The sequence below is a fragment of the Gadus chalcogrammus genome, chromosome 17 (assembly GCF_026213295.1).
Source record: "Gadus chalcogrammus isolate NIFS_2021 chromosome 17, NIFS_Gcha_1.0, whole genome shotgun sequence".
Taxonomy (NCBI): domain Eukaryota; kingdom Metazoa; phylum Chordata; class Actinopteri; order Gadiformes; family Gadidae; genus Gadus; species Gadus chalcogrammus.
This window is the reverse complement of record NC_079428.1, coordinates 3,468,523-3,485,791: the sequence shown is the minus strand read 5'-3', so window position 1 is coordinate 3,485,791 and position 17,269 is coordinate 3,468,523. Positions and strand designations below refer to the sequence as shown.

The following is a 17,269-nucleotide window of genomic DNA, read 5'->3' as shown; positions in this document are numbered from 1 at the left end:
GGGTGATGAACGCAGTTTGCCTTGATGGTGTGATCATAGTTTCTGGGCTTTTTTTTTTTTTATGTGTACACAGTTTGTGTACACCCCTGTTGGATGTCGATTTCATCACTGGAGTGGACGGTGGGAACCATAGTACCGATACGGCCGTGCACACAGCCTCCAACGAGCTGGTTGACCTCTTTAAGATTAAAATAACCAACATATTTACCAACGTATGGTTCGGGTCGCCGTCGGTCTCTCCGAAGCAAGTGTGTGTGTGGGGGGGGGGGGAGTATTCTGGCCTCTTTATCGATAATCCATCACGATACGTCCAAAACGTCCAGGGATGCTGTGATGCCGTTCTTGAGAGAAGATCCAGTGGCTGTTACATAATTGCTCTGATCATGTCTTATCCCCGTACGCTCGTTGGCCTACATGCTGCCGCGGACGGGAGCGGTGGTGCTGGATGCTCCATGGTGTCTACGTGTGGCCCATTAATGCAGAACCACCCGTGTTGATGAGGAGAGCCACACTGAGATCCAGCACGGGCACGGCTGGCCTATCCAGAGTTGCCAGATTGGGCCAGATTTCCCAATTCCCGATCTGGCAACCCTGCCTGCAGCGCGTCTCGAGTAAGAAAAGGGAGGAATCTGTCCCAATCTGGCAACACCGGGCCTTTCCTAGAGGAAAGTGGAGCCTGACATTTGTGTGCGTACGGTGGCGACCACGCCCAAAACCCCGTCAAGACCAATAAGAAGCGGGCGCTTTTTTATTTCCGTGAATATTCGTCCAATGGTGAACTGCTGTTTTTCGGTAACCAGGGTCGGTCGCATAACCCTTTCAAATGTTTGCAATATGTTTTACATGTATCTTTCTACTAGTAGCTAATTACTGAACACGCATTCACACATGATTGCCTTATTTATTATGTTTTTCAAAAAGTGTTAAAAGAGGTGGAGATGCCGGGGATTGAACCCGGGGCCTCATACATGCGAAGCATGCGCTCTACCACTGAGCTACATCCCCCCATTGGCTACAAATGAGGATAAAATAGTATATGAAGCTAGCTGTTATCATCAACAGCGTTAAGATGTTACACAAGTAGATGCATGTAGATTAAAATTAGTAACAGATTACTCTAGTCCACTTCCTGGGAGCACGTTGATCATTTGCAGATGTTATGCTTAGCTTTGTATTTCCACAGGACAACTCTTTTAAATGACTCGAAGCACAAAAAACTCCGTAGCAAAGTAATTTATTCACATTTGCATTTACAAAGCGGTACATAACTCGAATTGTAAATAGTCATATTAAACCTTCCTGAAGTACTAACAAGCGTTGGACTTATATGAACACAAGCTGCAAAGTGAGGCATCCGGGCCACAAGGGGGCGCCACCACGCTGCCCGGTGCTGCAGTGAGGCTAAACGAGGAAATTGCTCAATAATTTTTATTTTTCAAAATGCATGCGTCAAGCAGAAAGCTCATGTTGACCTACCAGCCTTTAGTTGCACCAATACTTCCCTGATTATATTAACAAAAACATCTATGCTGTATTTGCCTTTTGGATGAACATGTTATGAGATATTGGCACATTTTGGGGAGGTCTTTGGTAGGAGGAGGAGAAAGGAGGGGGCAGAAGGTCATGAACCCCTGGCTTCACTCGATAGCTGCTTGGGGGAAGTCTGCATGTCTAGGACCTTGACATGTCGTCGTCCCCGTCCCCCCCATGGTTGTTTTGTGTCTTACAACACTGTCAGGTCGATGATGGTGCCGTCATCTTTATCGTCCTCCGACCACATGGCCCCCCCGGAGAACTGCTTGAGGTTTATCATCAAGCCGGGGCCCTGCTCCTCTTCCTCATTGCTCCGGGCCTTCTCCTCCACCTCCTCCACCACCTCCTCCTCCTCCTCCTTCCCATCCCACCCTCCCCTGGTCTGCTCCACCACCACGATCAGTTGGGTGTTTTCACAGGCCGGGTGTTTGTCGTTCGGTACGTTGGCGCGGCCGTGCGGCGCGTCTTCGTCATCTCCTTTCCCCTCCTCCTCCTCCTCCTCCTCCTCCTCTTCGTCCTCGTCCTCGTCGCTCGCGCTCCCCCGGCTGTCCCCCTCCTGCTCCTCCCCTTCCTCCCCTTCCTCCCCCTCCTCTCCCCACTCCTCCCGCCCCACCCCCGACTCGGAGTCCTCCTCGTCGTCCCGGTCGGCCCAGAGGCGGACCCCCAGGTGGGTCAGGCAGGCGTCGCGCAGGAGCTCCCTCCCGCGGTCCCGGAGCCCCCCCTCCCCCAGCACCACGTTGCTGACGGTGTACTCGCCGTCCGTCTGCTTGTTGAGCTTCTTGTATAGGAAGAGGAGGAGCAAGACGAGGAAGAGGAGGCAGAAGAACAGCAGAAGCACCGTCTTCAAGCTGGTGGTCTGGTCTGTAAATGTCATGGTTGGCGCCTGTAGGAGGGAAATGGGGGGGGGGGGGGGGGGGGGGGGGGGGGACACGTGATTGGAGGGTTTGAGTACCAGGGCGGGTTCAAGTGGGTTTCCGTGGTCACCAGCCCCATCCATCATGGGGTGTGCCGGGCAAATCCCCGAATGGCTTATCACACACTATTAGTTATTGTAGTGAGTACAAGCGCGCCGGATTTGGGTTTGTTAAATCTCGGTAGGATTATCACCCTCAATGCTGCAAAGGAGCGTCCAATTAATGTGGAGGCCTCTGGTAGCCAGGGCTAGCTGACCCAGTGGAGAGGGGATGCTGTAAGTATCCTGTTGATGGACTGCACTGGCTGTCGTTGTGGAGGAGCCTTACCTCGGTGGGTTGATGGCAGAGCAGGGGAAGAGTGTCTCTAGGAGTGGGTCACTGCAGCAGAGAACCCTGGCCCTCAGTGGAAGCGTGGCCCTCAGTGGAAGCGTGGCCCTCAGTGGAAGCGTGGCCCTCAGTGGAAGCCCTGCAGATTGTTGCTGTGGTTGAGGTTATGGTGGTAGTTCGTCTCGCTGACTCTTTTTTGCAATGTTTTCCGAAACAGAAAATCCATCGAGGTCCACCTCAATCCACCTCAGAGATTCTGAAAATGCCGTTTGGCTTTTGATTAGTGAAATAAAATCAGGAGGTAAAGCTGTTTTTTTTGTTTTTTGTTGGTGCGTTTTTACTGTATTTCTTCAGAACATCGATTAAAACATATTTTTTTAAAGTGAGAACGTTTCATAACTATTAGAATATCGACCAAATGCCTTTTTCAAAATGGAAATGAAATAGCGAGACATCCAGAAATCCAATCCTACCCCAACCCTCTTCGATGTACTGTACTTTACACTTTTAAATGTCAATTTCTCAAGACGTCTAAACTTAACAGCTCGCTTCCCATTTGCATTACAAGGTTATTGGCGGCGCTTGCACAGGAAGTGTGTGCGTGTGTGTGGGGTTGATTGTGCACGGCTGAGCACTGCGGTCAACTGGTATGACAGGAAGCCAGCGCGCTTAAATGTGCATCTCACTTCTCAAAGACCTGTCGTTTCCTGCCTTAATGGCTCGAGATCAGATCGGTCTGCCTGGCATTCACGTTCAATTTCAATCCAAAAAGAGAAAGATATTGTATGAGCAGGCAGAGTTTGGAAGTTAGATATTGTTATTTGGTAGATGCCTTCAGTGATCTCTGAAAATGAAGATGCACTCTGGAGTAGTAGCATGTTTAACCTCCAATCAGATTAAATTAAAACCTAATTATTCATTCTAAACAGCCTGGGACAAGTCACACCAGATCTGGGATGACTTGCGAAGAAAGGGTGAGGAACCGAGATGTGAACCGAGATGTGACTGATGCACTCACATAAAAAACACACAAAGTGAACATTCAAAAGATTAAAAAAATAAACTCTTAAACTGTAAAACTGTGTGTGCATGATAGCTCATGATTAAAGTCACTTACCGGTTGTGGTGGTAACACATGTGGAAGAGTCCCAGGGATACAACTAGTCGATTTGACTATAAGGCATGATGGTGGATATGGGTGTGTGAGTCTAGCTGTGAAAAAATGGTAGAGTGAGAGAACCAATAATGTAAAGCACCGCCAACACAAACACACTCTGTGGTTTTTTTAAGAAAGGGGCGTCATAGCCTGAGGTCGACAACTATGAGTTTGCAAGAGCAAAACTGAAATCTGAATCTGAACTAGTTATGCCTCTTTGCACACAGTTAACGCCCAACAACAGAACTAGCTTTAACCGTGATATATATGGTTGGATGATGATGTAAAACTATACCATATAGTTTTACATGATCCTCATCATGTAAAACTATATGAAAAAATAGTTTTAGATCATGTAAAACTCATCACAACCACACAGGACGAATGAGAGTGTGTGATTATCCAGTTCAAGAGTTATTGGCCAATAAGTTTTCCAAGCCAAAAGCCCAGGCCTCTACCTAGGAGGTATAAAACTGTCCCATGTCACTGAAGCCGTTGCCCCAAGTTCACAAAAGAAGAAGACACTTAAGTATTTCGCAATCAATACTACATGACACTGTTGAAAAGCACCACGATCATCAAAGCATCCTTCTGAAAAAACTACAGTGGCCACATCTCTGCATTCTACTCGCTTCAAAGGCAAGGCAAGGCAAGGAAAGGCAACTTTATTTTTTATCGCACTTTTCATACACAAAGACTCAAAGTACTTCACACATAAACATTGCCATACAATAAAATAAAATAATCGATAAGTAAAAGAAAACGTATGCAATAAATGAGCATTTTAGAAAGTGCAATGTATTTAAGTATTTTTTATATTTTTTAAATTATATATTTTTTATGCATTTAATTAACAGATTGTTCTCAGAAGATCTTCTTAGCAGAGCTGTAATCCTGCTTCGTAAGGTTAGGATTTGGGTGATATAATTGTGTGTGTTTCTTTGTGTCTTGTGATAACCCAGGCGGACCACATCCTGTTCCGGGCACAACACTGGCTCACCAGACTGGCAAGACATGAGACGTACACAGCAGTCCTACACACCTTAGCAATGCCCCTCGGGCATGTACATTGAAACGTGTACGGCAGCAGACGTATGCATCATTATTAATAACATTAATAGTCATTTTAAAATCGTGGTCTCACTTATAGCCCTCGCACAATGGAATCAACTAAATGCATACACGAACTATGAAAGATTTCATGCTTAACACAAATAACTATGAAAGACATTGCTTATTTCCATATTTTAATTGTTGATGAACGTTTTCTCTTCAACATTTCTTTGGATTAGTCATTCAAAATAAATCACATTATTTTCATAGATTATTTAAACAAGGTAGTTACCGTATTCAAATTCTATCACACACCCACCCACTCACCTCTATTCATACACACGTAAAAAATATCATGAATCACTCAATATTTACACTTTAAACTATCAGTCCACTTATTTACATCCCTGTTGTGAATTACAATCGTCTAAAATCAGTACAATAAAATCATTCGTCAAATAATATGACGGAAAGTAACATTGCTTGTTCAAAACATACGCAGAAGACGTAGCCCCAATACCAATATGTATAACAGAGTAATTGGGACCAAAGCTTTGTTCTTCATTCACAATACTTATCACACGTTGCTAAAAGTCCTGTTGTTACAATAGTGTTTCCAAAAAAGAAATGCAGCACTCATATATTGATTAGAAATGGGGAACCTATTCTACCACCAGGTGTGAGTGTGATCAGCCATTACAAGACGTTTTGAAAATCGGCCTAGCAGCGACGTACCCGGTGGACTGTAGCGAACATCGCCCACCCATCCGTCACACATCTCGGTGGACACGCCCACCTGTGATGTCAGAAGAGGCCGATTTTCAAAAACGGCTCGTAACGGCGAAACCACATGTCACACCTGGCGGTACGACCGGTGATGCAATAAAAACCAAGCAGCCGTTTCCTCGTCGTTCCAGACCTCGCCCGCGACAACGCAGTGTCCAGTATCGGGCTCTGCCGCGCCCCGGTCCTCCGCTACGCTGGGGCGGGCTACGTGTCCCTGGCCCTCCGGTGGCGGACGGAGAAGGGGACCAGCCGGCGGTAGAGCGCGGCCAGGAGAGCCACGCCCGCCGCCACCAGGCCGCACATGACGCTGAAGGCCCAGCGCGGGCCGAGGCGCGTGTACACGTTGGACACGAACACGGGGCCCAGCGTCCGGGCCCCGCTCCCCGACGCCGTCAGCCAGCCCATGTACACGCCCTGGCAGGGGGGGAGGGGGGGGACACAGTGTGTGAATGTGTGCGTCAAACGTTGTAAATCGCTTTGGATCAAACAGTGGTGGGGATTGACAAACGTGTGACAACTCGATAGTATTGCGATATTTGGGCCACGATTCAATATAATTATTATATCAATATAATACTACTATTGCGATTCTTAAAAAATTGCATTCCAGCAAGTATTAGATTCTGCGATTAGATTCTGCAACGTATTGCGATTCAGTAGGCTATCGCCTCAGGCAAAAGATTGGAGTTAACTTCATCGATTTCTTTTGGTCCAAGGTGCGTTTATTTGGGGGTAAGACAACAACTTTGGGTTGTTTCTGAACGGAATCGATTTTTTCCCCCCACCACTAGGATAAAAGCGTCTTCACATTGTTAACGTCGGCCCCTTTAACCGTCTGACTTTGTTCTTTTCTCTCACCTGCGGTTTTGGCCCCAGGATCTTGGAGTAGAGCGTGTAGGACATGACGTTGCAGGCGGCGTAGCCGGCTCCGATGAGCACGTCGGCGCTGACGAACTGGCCCAGGTGGATGGAGGGCGTGTACTGGCACCAGCTCTGGGCCAAGGGACAGCCCCGGGGCCCCACCGTGCCGTTGGAGGCCCCTGGGGCGATGGGGGCGATGGAGCGGGGGCTGGAGAACGTCTGGTTCACCACCGAGTTGTTCTTGATGTCTTTTGAAGAAGACATTGGAAAGGAAAAAGGTGAGGGAATAAATGTGTTCCGCACATTCAAAGCTGCGGGAGTTATGAGCGCGACTAGTTAATTGGTCTTAATTGTTTTTTAGTTCTGCTTATTACGGTTCGCCATATTGCATGCCAATTATCGTCACACTTTCTTGTGTTACATTTAGAGCATTTGGCAGAAGCTTTTATCCAAAGTGACTTACAATCAGTACATTTATCAGAAGAGAGAAGAAAATATATATCGCTGTCGGTACAGTAAAGATATTCATAGAAACAATTGTGATACAAGCATTTACAATGGCTAGGTTAACCCATTCCCCGCATACAACAATGATAGCTATTTCGCATGAATGAGGTGATTCCAATCCCCCATAATGCAATAGGAGGCCCCTTACCTTCCCACTGGAGGAGGGGGTACTGGTCACCCCATGGCAGCAGCACGAAGAAGCCACAGAATATGATGCCAAGGCCCCCCAGCAGCACGGGACGATCTCCAACCCTGGGGGGGGGGGGGGGAGGGGCGGAGAGCTCAAGATAAGACTCCGTCCTTGGGACTGTTCATACCAGGGGTTCTCAAAGTTTTGACAGCTGAGGGCCAATTTAGGAACCCAGAATTCGACTGAGGGCCGCCAAAGGAAAAGAAAATTGGCGGGAAACGCTATCAGCATCCCAGTGGTGAAAAGAAACATTGCACCGTAGACCTCTGGGAGTGAGGTCAAGTGAGGTCTAAATCACGAAACTGAGGTTCATCCTTTCAAAGTAATGTACAGTCGGATTAAAACTATGAAATGTAACAAGATTTAATTGAAAGCTAGAGAGGGTCAACTTTTCTCTTTATATTTATTTATTTTTGTTTAAATTAATATAAAAATATCAATACATCTGTATGTCATTGCGGTCCGGCAGGAATGTTTCTGCGGGCCGCCATTGGCCCGCGGGCCGCACTTTGGGAACCAATGGTTTACACGAACATCGCTTTTAGTTGTGGCTTATCTGGACGTGGGGCCGGTGACACCTCGGGTCACTGCGATGTGGACGGGGGGAGGGGGGGGGGGGGGGGGGGGCGTTCCTCACCTCTGAGCCACCACCTTGACCACGAGGAACACGGCGATGGACTCGAAGCCGATGGCGCAGAGGATGACGCCGTTGTAGAGCACGGCCTCCGTCCGGGCCCACGCAAACATGTCCATGGACAGGGGCGTGGCGATCCTGGAGCCCACACGCAACGACAACCGCCTCACACACGGAACCAACGATGTCATAGTTGGTGATAACAGTTTCTACCCCAGAGCTGTCATTTCTCTAAATAATGCAGAATTATAAATGACTGCATTATCATACCAATCTGACCTTTAAAATTGGCTGACATTTTAAAATGCATACATTTGTTTGAGTTCTTTAACATTCTATATTTATTTTCAAAAAATACACTCATTTTCTCATTTAGTTTTTGTTTTAAAAGCACTTATTTTGAGAGCCTCTACCCCAATTTCGTTGCACTTTGTGCATTGACAATAAAGAGATTCTGATTCTGATTCTGAACTACACATGGATGGTTACTCACTGAAAGAGGTTGAAGGTATTATCGGAGAACGAACGACTCAATCAGAAACCTCGTCGTGCCTAAACATTATAAACGTAGAACACTTTGTTTGTGGTTTTATTCTCATTGCTCTGCTCATAAAATGTTCATACTTTTGGCATCAAACTGTCAACCGCTTTAAAGAATTCTAGCAACTTCTGGCAACTTTTTCTTGAGCGGCAGAGGGCATAGGGGCCGCTGACATTGACAGATCACACCTCTCGTGCATGCCCCTTGAACAACCCACAGGAAGAACGTTTTTTTTTGCAGTTCTCACCACGAGAACTACTAGTTCTCGCCGTCTCGTCTCTGCACCGAGGTAATCTGGAGGCTGCTGTTAGCTCTGCAGTAGCCAAAGGGCAACTGGTACCGTGTGGGAGGGAGTGCCTTTTTATACTCCTCTAGACAGGGGAAATACGCCCCCTGCAGGCCCTAATCAGCACTTTACTCCGGTGTAGGGTGTAAACGAAGTGATTGTTGGAGTCTTGGGGATTGTTGACCTCGGCCTGTACCAGACAAATAACCAGGTCAAATATTTAAGAAATAACTAATAAACACATGAGTTTATCTTACACATTGTCCCTTGAAGTCAAGACAGGCTCGGACTCATTCTTCTACAGCACGGGATCTTTCTGTCTACAGTACGCCAAATCGCAGCTTCACAATTCTGCCTCATTTCTCTACTATTTCCTCTCCGCCTTCATCCTGTCACTGCCAGGTTCAGACACTTCCATATCGTCACATTCCAAAACCTGTTAACGGTTTTCCAAAGCAGCTGAAACTCCTGAGAAATGTCTCGATATCCATAATTTGTTATAATTCGTTATAACAAATCAACTCATGACGCCTTTCATTCCATCTTTCTTTAAAGAGGTCGTCACGTGCGTTTTACTATCTATTTTGAAACCGCCCACATCCAGATGCCCCAGTTGATTGGTTAATTGGCCGTGATCCGTTTAAAGGACGCATGACTAAAGGCATCGCGCCCCATCTCTCCCTGCCTCGTGACTCCGCCCACTCACGTCTCAAAGACGGCGAAGATGAACATGATGACAAAGAAGAGTAGGTTGGAGGTGAGCACGGCGACGGGGTCGATGTCGCCCTCCGCCTCCTGCAGCTCCACTCGATCTACACGAGGGAGAGGAGCAGACGGACAAGACGAAGATTACATAACAACACCCGGACGCATCCGCTACATGGCTCCGTTATGGTTCCACGTCGACGCAACGCAGCGACCACGCAGACGCTTCGCCGCAGTCGTTGAACCCGTCTCGGTTCTGCGTCGGGTTTGAGTGAGCCGACCAATCACAGCCCTCGCTGCTGCGTCGCCTCGGCGCAAGGTTAACGTTTTTGGGAGCCGCACGTCCGGCCCTGGCGGCGGACGCAAGGAGGGTCCGCAAGGACGCAACGCGTCCGTAGACCCCCTTGTGTTGCGTCAACGTGGAACCACAACTAAGACTTGAGCCCTGTATGCACGGCCATGAGGTTTCATCAGCTTCAAACAGCGAATCAGAGACGGGGGGGGGGGGCGGGACTTACCCTCAGACTCGTAGTTGATGGCGCAGAGGTGTCGCCCCTCGTCGTCCACGAAATGCTCCCTGGGGGTCACAGCGACACACACACACACACACACACACACACACACACACACACACACACACACACACACACACACACACACACACACACACACACACACACACACACACACACACACACACACACACACACACGTGTTGCTCGCATTGATTGGACCCTCGTCCCGAGTCTCTGCCACGCGTCCACAAGAGGGACCAATCAATGCGAGCGACGGGGGGAGGGAGAGGAGGGGGGAGGGAAAGGAGGAAGGAGGGGAGGGGAGGGGAGGGGGGAGAGTGGGGGTCTGTCGGTAGCTGAACACCAGCCGAAGGGGGGAGGGAAGGGGGGAGGGGGGGGGGGTCTGTGGGTACCTGAGCACCAGCATCACCAGCAGGATGTTGAGGACCCCCAGCAGCGCGGCCAGCAGGGCGGGGGAGGTGTACATGTTGAGCCGCAGGCCGCCGCCCCCCACGGCCACGCCCGTCTCCCCGATGAAGGACAGGGCCGCCTGGAGGGCTGGGGGGGGGTCCCACAGGGGAGAGTCAGACGTACGTGTGTGTGTGTGTGTGTGTGTGTGTGTGTGTGTGTGTGTGTGTGTGTGTGTGTGTGTGTGTGTGTGTGTGTGTGTGTGTGTGTGTGTGTGTGTGTGTGTGTGTGTGTGTCCGCATTGGTCACGGGACTCTTTATGGATATGTTGACGGGTTTATCAAGTTAGGTTTTGCATACTTAAAGTACACTAATGTATGCCGATTTAGTTTCTTTATAACATTTGTGTACATTTATATTCTACAAAATATCTAAATATTGAATGGCCTTTTTTTTGGTAATCTATACTCTTTGTTTATTGATCTTAACTGAGCGAGTCTAACGACAAAGAGAGGAAAAAAATACTGAATGAATGATCTGGCTTGCCCCTCGCAAAAGAAACATTGAAAACGAATGGAATAATTCAATGAGTCAATAAGTCAACTAAACTGTAAATGAGTCTATGTGTGGTCCTTCAGCTACAGTGACTCAGGGCTTCAAGGCCCACCCCCATTAACCCATCGCCCTCTGAAGGGAGAGGGAAAAAACACCATAAATCCAAGCACAGACCAAATACCCCATGAAGAGGGATAGGGATTTACATTTACATTCAGGGCATTTATCAGACACTTTGATCCCCAGCGACAAACAATGAGTTCATTCGTCAGAAGAAAGAGAAACAACGATACATCGAAGTCGGTACACTTAGGATGTTCATAGAACCAAGTGCCACAACAACACTAACAATCTCTAGGTTAACCCATTCCCCGTATACAACATAGACAGCTAGGTTAAGACGCTGCTAGGGACAGCAGGAACCACAGCGACGGATCGGATCAAGTGGAATGCTTCAACATGAGTGACGCAGGGCGGTGTGTACCTGGTCCCAGGATGAAGCCCAGAGCCTGGCAGGCGCTCATGTTGGCCATGGCGTTGGTCCGCTCCTTCAACGACGTCGCCCCGGCAACGTAGGACCTCACCACGGCAACGTTACCTGTCGTGAAGACATTGTCAACCCAACGTCTGTATATAGGACACGGTCAGATCCGTACACACAGAATCATCAACCTCACTTCAGTGGCCCCGATGGTACGGCAACCGTTTGAGACCCCGTTATCAACGTAATGTACGCTGAGAGAGCTTAGTGTTGTTTACCGGACGCAGAGGTGGAGTCGGTCTCGGTCGAGCGCCGCAAACGACATGTAGGCAACCTGAGAGCTGATCTGACCCCCGACAGAACGGATAGAAATACAATACAGTCAGATGGTCTGTCTGTCTGTCTGTCGTCTGTCTGTTTGTCTGCGTGTCCCTCAACGTGTGCGTGCGTATGGTGGTTGGTGCTGCCTGTGTGTGTGGTGGGTGCAGCTGCCTCTGTGTGTGTGCGGTGGTGGTACTTGTCTGTGTGTGTGCGTGTGCGCGTCAGTGCGTGTGGATGCTCACCTGCGCCGAAGCCCACCAGGGCGCGGGCCGCCAGCATGTGGTAGCGGTTGCCAGCGGGCGGCAGGGCCACCAGGGCGTAGTACACGTTGGCCCCCACGTTGATCAGCAGCGAGCACGCCAGCGGCTCCCGACGAGGCCTGTGATTGGACCAGAGGCCGAAAAGGGGCGAGGCCACCATCTGGCCCAGGCTGTAGGCCGCCACCACCCAGCCCAGGAAGCTGGCGTCGGCGCCGCGGTCGATCTGCACGCCGGAGGGACAGACGGGCGGGGATAGGACGTTCAAGAAAACAATCATACCAAGAAGAGGAAGAGGAAGAGGAAGAAGAAGAAGAAGAGGAAACAGAGGAGGAAGGAGAAGAAGAAGAGGAAGAAGAAAAAATGAAAAAGAAGAAGAACAACAACAAAAAGAACAAGAACTAGAAGAAATGCTACTTTAATGGAGCCTCTAATCAGCGCCCAAGGCTGCCCACCCCAGCTACTGTGTTGTTGCACTATCGCTTTGATTCTCAGTTGTTTTTTACTTTGTCTAACATCACATTAAAATGTGTTTTACCTCAAATTTTCTCAAAGTATTAACATTGTGACTTTTAGACCAGGTTTGTTTTTCCTCTGACTGGAGAACGAAAGGCCAGAGTTTCTCTTGTGACTCAGTGTCCATTTGAAAGCAGAAGTCTGGACCGCGAGGGGTCAAAACGGGACGATTAAAATAAACGGTGAAAAAGACTGTCTTTGCATCAGTGCATCAGCGCATCGCTCGGCTGACTGCTCTCACTTACCTTCTGCAAGTAGGGCCAGATGGAGGTTATGACGATGGTGAACCCTAAGAGGAAGCGAAACACGACAGAACTGTCGTCACACACATGCAGGTCCAAGAGCAAGCTTGCAGTCTCTGATATCATGCATCACAACCCACAAACACACGTACACAATTATTTTTGACCTACATTCTTACAGATCTGCAGAGAAGGTGAATCACATAAGGTGCGTGCGCGCGTGTGCGTGTGTGTGTGTATAGGGGGGGATTCTAGAGCAGTGGTACATATCTCGTGGGTCGTGACTCGTGACCCATAGGAGGTTATTTTGAGTGGGTCACAAAGCATATGCCAGACCTTAATCTTCAGAAAGAATCTCACGGGTAAAATGTATGTTTTAATGTTGATTCATGTCTCAATGCCTTACTATTTCATTAACTTTAGCCCCCATTGTTTCAGCTTTCTGTTCGCTCCAGGATTTAAACAGTACATGAATGAGACGGCATTGTTGATTACTGCAATATTGGTCAATCTTTTTTATTATTTTGTGACTCAGTGACTTATTGACCAATGACATATATGGGACCCCAGGCTGGACCTTTGGAGAACCCCTGCTCTCAACCAGACCTTCTGGTTGTTGTTATAAAAACATGGGAGGCTCCAGTACTCACCCACACTACTGAGAAACATGGTAAAGTACATGATTCTGATGGACCTCCACCGGCTCTTGTAGTCTGCGTCCTTGCCGTCGTCACTGCACACAGACAGCACAGCAGCAGAACAATCAATGCAATAGCAGCACTGCGATACAACAGTCAATACAACGTGCGTGTTCATAAAATGTAAAACAAACAATCCGGTTGTAGAGTACTGATACATCTACGGATTCAGATTCAGAAAACTTTATTGCCTGTCGTAACAGAAAATCATCTTTGCCGTGGCTCGACAAACAGGACACTGTACTGATAGGCAGTCATACAACATTGATTTCTGACAGCACACATAGTGTGTATAGATCTTAAAACAAGTATAAATATTAAAAACTGTAAAAGATAATCAAGACAAAAGAGAAAAGCTGTGGCTATGTGTGAAGTGTAAAGTGACAGTGCGTCAGGGTTAATTTGTCCATTGTTCATTTAAGCTGTTTATGGCAATAAGTATGATCTGACCAAACTCTCACACTGAGTGTTGACATGTTAAGGCCAGCGGCTGCACACTGGCGGAAGGACAGACAGTGCAGTGTGATTTAATAGGTCATAGGTTATCGCTGCAGTAATGTACTCTGAACCTACCTGCTCGCATCGTCTCTGAGCAGAGGAGTGCTTTCATCCGAATCAATAAGTTGAGACATGGCTGCTGTCCAAGTCCAAAACAAGACTATGTGGTTCCTTCAGAAGGACCCAGTGCCTAGGTCTGTAGAAATGTCTATTTCCCCGTCGTCATGTCGTCACAGAGCCACGGAGAGGATGCAAAGTGGGATCATTCCTCCACATCCGATCACTTCAGATCGGGTTCCCACAGACAGGGTTTCACAATGCCCGGGTCTGATCGCCCCTAAGCGAGGCGAGATGTAACATGATCCTCTTTAGTCTAGAAACGCTGTTAAATCCCCACTGTTTACGAAGTGCAGAAGACATAAATGACAGTATCACTGAAATAAACCAGATGCAAGAAGGGTTTCAAGAGGTCCTCCTCACGTGAAAGGCAATCAGCTGTATTTATAAACACTTCCGCTTGCGTCACTGAGTCGTTCACCGTGGTTGGTGAATGGAGGGTTTGTAAGGACGCCCTCTGGCGGACAAATCGTCAAGTACAGGTAAAACAAGTTCCTTCACTATGAATAACGTTCTATCTTTTTATTCTGCTTTTACGATTACATCATTCACGATACACTCGCAGAGTTGAATTAGTGTGGGCAGATTTTTTTCAAGCTTACAGTTCAATTGGAGTGACTTCAGTAAAGGAAAATAAAATGTAAATTGTAAAAAAAATATATAAAAAATTAAAATGTGAATATACAATGGGGAAGATCGGCACGGGAATGAAGACTAATCAGTTTATGTTATTGTCATTTTCAGAAGCATTTTTCACGCTGGTAAAGACCAAAAGACAGTCGCAGACTGTACTGCCGAAACCCGGGATCGAACCAGGGACATTTAGATCTTCAGTCTAACGCTCTCCCAACTGAGCTATTTCGGCAGATGAAACTGATTAAACTCGCTTTGAAAAAAGTATATAGCCGTGTATAGTGGTATAACTTTTAGGCCCTTTCAGCGATGGAAATTAATTTTATTACCTTATTTATTACCTTTATGAAACGTAGTTAAACACAAAATATTCAAAAATTAACGGGTAATTTCCAGGTTAACTTTACATCTCAACACCATAATCTAAATCCAGAAACAGTAGACAATTTATGGTCAGAAAAGGGAACACGACAAAATAACGTTAACTAAACAGTTATCTTATATCTTCCCACAATACACGTTCATATCTTAACTTAAGGTCTAGGACTAAAAAGTGTGTAAACTCGTGTATGGCTCTAAGAAAAAGTAATTACCGTATTTTCCGGACTATACGTCGCTCCCGAGTATTAGTCGCATCAGTCAAAAAATACTCCATGACGAGGAAAAAAACATATATAAGTCGCATCGGTGTATAAGTCGCATTTATTTTTAAACATTTAAACAAGAACGTTTAGTCTGGGGAGACTGAATAAAATTGCAATAGCAATAGGTGTGTCGGTCCCACTCGTAGTTCTGAGAGTATACCGAATTCAGTGACACCGGGATTCCACCGGACGCGTATGCGCCGCGGTCCTAAACCTGAGCGCACGATCGGGGGGTGTCCAGCGGAGGGCTCCAGTTTTCGCCGGCCAAGTCATGCGCTGTGATATGTGTGACAGCTATGTTGCACAACATTGCAGCTAAGGCTGGGGTAGCTTTGGTTGAACCGGAGGACATTGAGGACGATGACGACGAGAATATAATTTATTCGGTGGTGCAGTAGGCTTGCAGCGTTCAGTTGTAGGCCTAATGAATGACGGTGCCATCTTGCGGCCGAAGTTTATGTACGCACAATTTTGGCATATAAGTCGCTTCGAAATATAAGTCGCAGGGCAAGCCAAACTACAAAAAAACCGCGACTTATAGTCCGGAAAATACGGTATTTGTATAACTCACTGAAACGGTTCCTGACCCGTCTGTTTTCATATATCCCCGCTTTCTTCAACACTGCAGCAATCTGCAGTCTGACAAAAATATTTTCTAAACCCATTACATTATTCGAGTTAACATTAAAACTATATTAAACTGGTTTTGTCTATAAAATACATAGCGGTTCTCTATAATTTATAACCGCTGAGATGAAATCTGGTTTCACAGTGATCTAGAAATATATTTTCACATCATTTCAATTTTTGTTTTATTGTTCGACTCATTGCAATTGATTTTATATTTATTCACCATGCGCATCACGTCCGTGTTTACTATGTAAAACGTCACTCCAACCTCGTTTAAGAAAACACCTCAAAATGTCATACACTTTAATAAGTACAGGTAGTATTTACAGTATTTACAATAACCATATCACAATACCACCATAGTATCCACTACTGTATATGTTTCATTGATAAACAAGTATTTACACTGTGGAATAAGACCATGTATACATACAAATAAAAAAGAAAACACCACAGATTTGATATGAAATGTATTTCAAGGTCGCCTTGAAACAGCACAAGCGTCACTATGATTGCGGTAGAGGTACGCTGAATAAAATAAAAATAAAGATGAACCACTGAACCACACAGGTGCATCATGGTCCGATATTTGAAGAATACACTTGAATACACAAACTATACAGTTCATAGATGTCCCAGTCCATTCAAACACGGCAACCAGAAATCAGGACTCAAACGGGGTTGTCCGCAACCGTTGGGTTTCTTCATCATCGTCGTCATCTTCTACATCATCGTCATCGTCACATCATAACTTTACACATTCACGTTTGGTCGTCAGCCTTCAGTAGACATGGTCACTAAACCTAAAAGTGTTTCATCCGGCGTGTTCCTCAAACGACACGCGGAATACAAACGTCACGTCCGGATATTTAACAAAAAACAGAAACAAGCGGAACTCTTCCCCCCTCCGCAAAGCGTTCGAACATCCACGGGCGTCTCAGTCCCCCGTCTGGTAGCTTAAACCTGTATTATTCATTCCCGTATTATTACACTACTCCCTTAACGACTTGAGGAGCTTCTGGAGCCCTTCGGGGTTGATGGCTCCTCCCCCTTCGACGGCCCCGCCCCCTTCATCGACGTTGAAGTCTCGTTTCTTTTCAACTTTTTTAATTATTTTTTTTAAAAGGAAGATACAAACACGACTATGCTCCACCGTTGCCAAGGAGACCGACCTCCTTGTGATTGCTGGTGGCTTTTTGTACAACATAGCATGTGTTGGGTCTGTGCGTGAGTGTGTGTGTGCGTATGTACGTACATACAT

The 17,269-nt window shown here is 46.9% G+C and overlaps 1 protein-coding gene and 2 non-coding genes across 4 annotated transcripts; all 3 read right to left on the bottom strand.

Moving 5' to 3' along the window:
* Nucleotides 1–933: 933 nt before the first annotated feature.
* Nucleotides 934–1,005, bottom strand: trnaa-cgc (transfer RNA alanine (anticodon CGC)). Its single transcript has one exon. It is a non-coding gene; the product is annotated as a tRNA-Ala (tRNA).
* A 3,559-nt stretch (nt 1,006–4,564) lies between these two features.
* mfsd8 (major facilitator superfamily domain containing 8) lies at nt 4,565–17,264 on the bottom strand. 2 transcript variants are annotated; one of them, XM_056575538.1, is made up of 13 exons: nt 15,328–17,264; nt 14,060–14,321; nt 13,439–13,521; nt 12,792–12,835; nt 12,016–12,256; nt 11,456–11,569; nt 10,422–10,566; nt 10,012–10,070; nt 9,495–9,600; nt 7,965–8,099; nt 7,286–7,389; nt 6,628–6,878; nt 4,565–6,183 (listed from the first exon to the last, which is right to left on the bottom strand). In XM_056575538.1, exons 2-13 carry the CDS (start codon nt 14,116–14,118, stop codon nt 5,974–5,976), a joined length of 1,551 nt encoding a protein of 516 aa, XP_056431513.1. In that variant the 5' UTR covers nt 14,119–14,321; nt 15,328–17,264; the 3' UTR covers nt 4,565–5,973. The 2 variants fall into 2 exon arrangements, with proteins under 2 accessions (XP_056431513.1, XP_056431512.1); XM_056575537.1 differs by lacking the exon at nt 15,328–17,264 and having other exon boundaries at nt 14,060–15,312.
* On the bottom strand, nt 14,894–14,966 carry trnaf-gaa (transfer RNA phenylalanine (anticodon GAA)). The gene has a single exon. It is a non-coding gene; the product is annotated as a tRNA-Phe (tRNA).
* Nucleotides 17,265–17,269: the final 5 nt, after the last annotated feature.

Bases quoted from the DNA above. Each gene is read 5' to 3' on its own strand.
- mfsd8 (XM_056575538.1), bottom strand. From the start codon at position 14,118: ATGTCTCAACTTATTGATTCGGATGAAAGCACTCCTCTGCTCAGAGAC. The intron at 13,522-14,059 runs GTAGGTTCAGAG...GTCTGTGTGCAG, and splicing joins CTCAGAGACGATGCGAGCAG to TGACGACGGCAAGGACGCAG. The intron at 10,071-10,421 runs GTACCCACAGAC...TGTGACCCCCAG, and splicing joins CTGGTGATGCTGGTGCTCAG to GGAGCATTTCGTGGACGACG.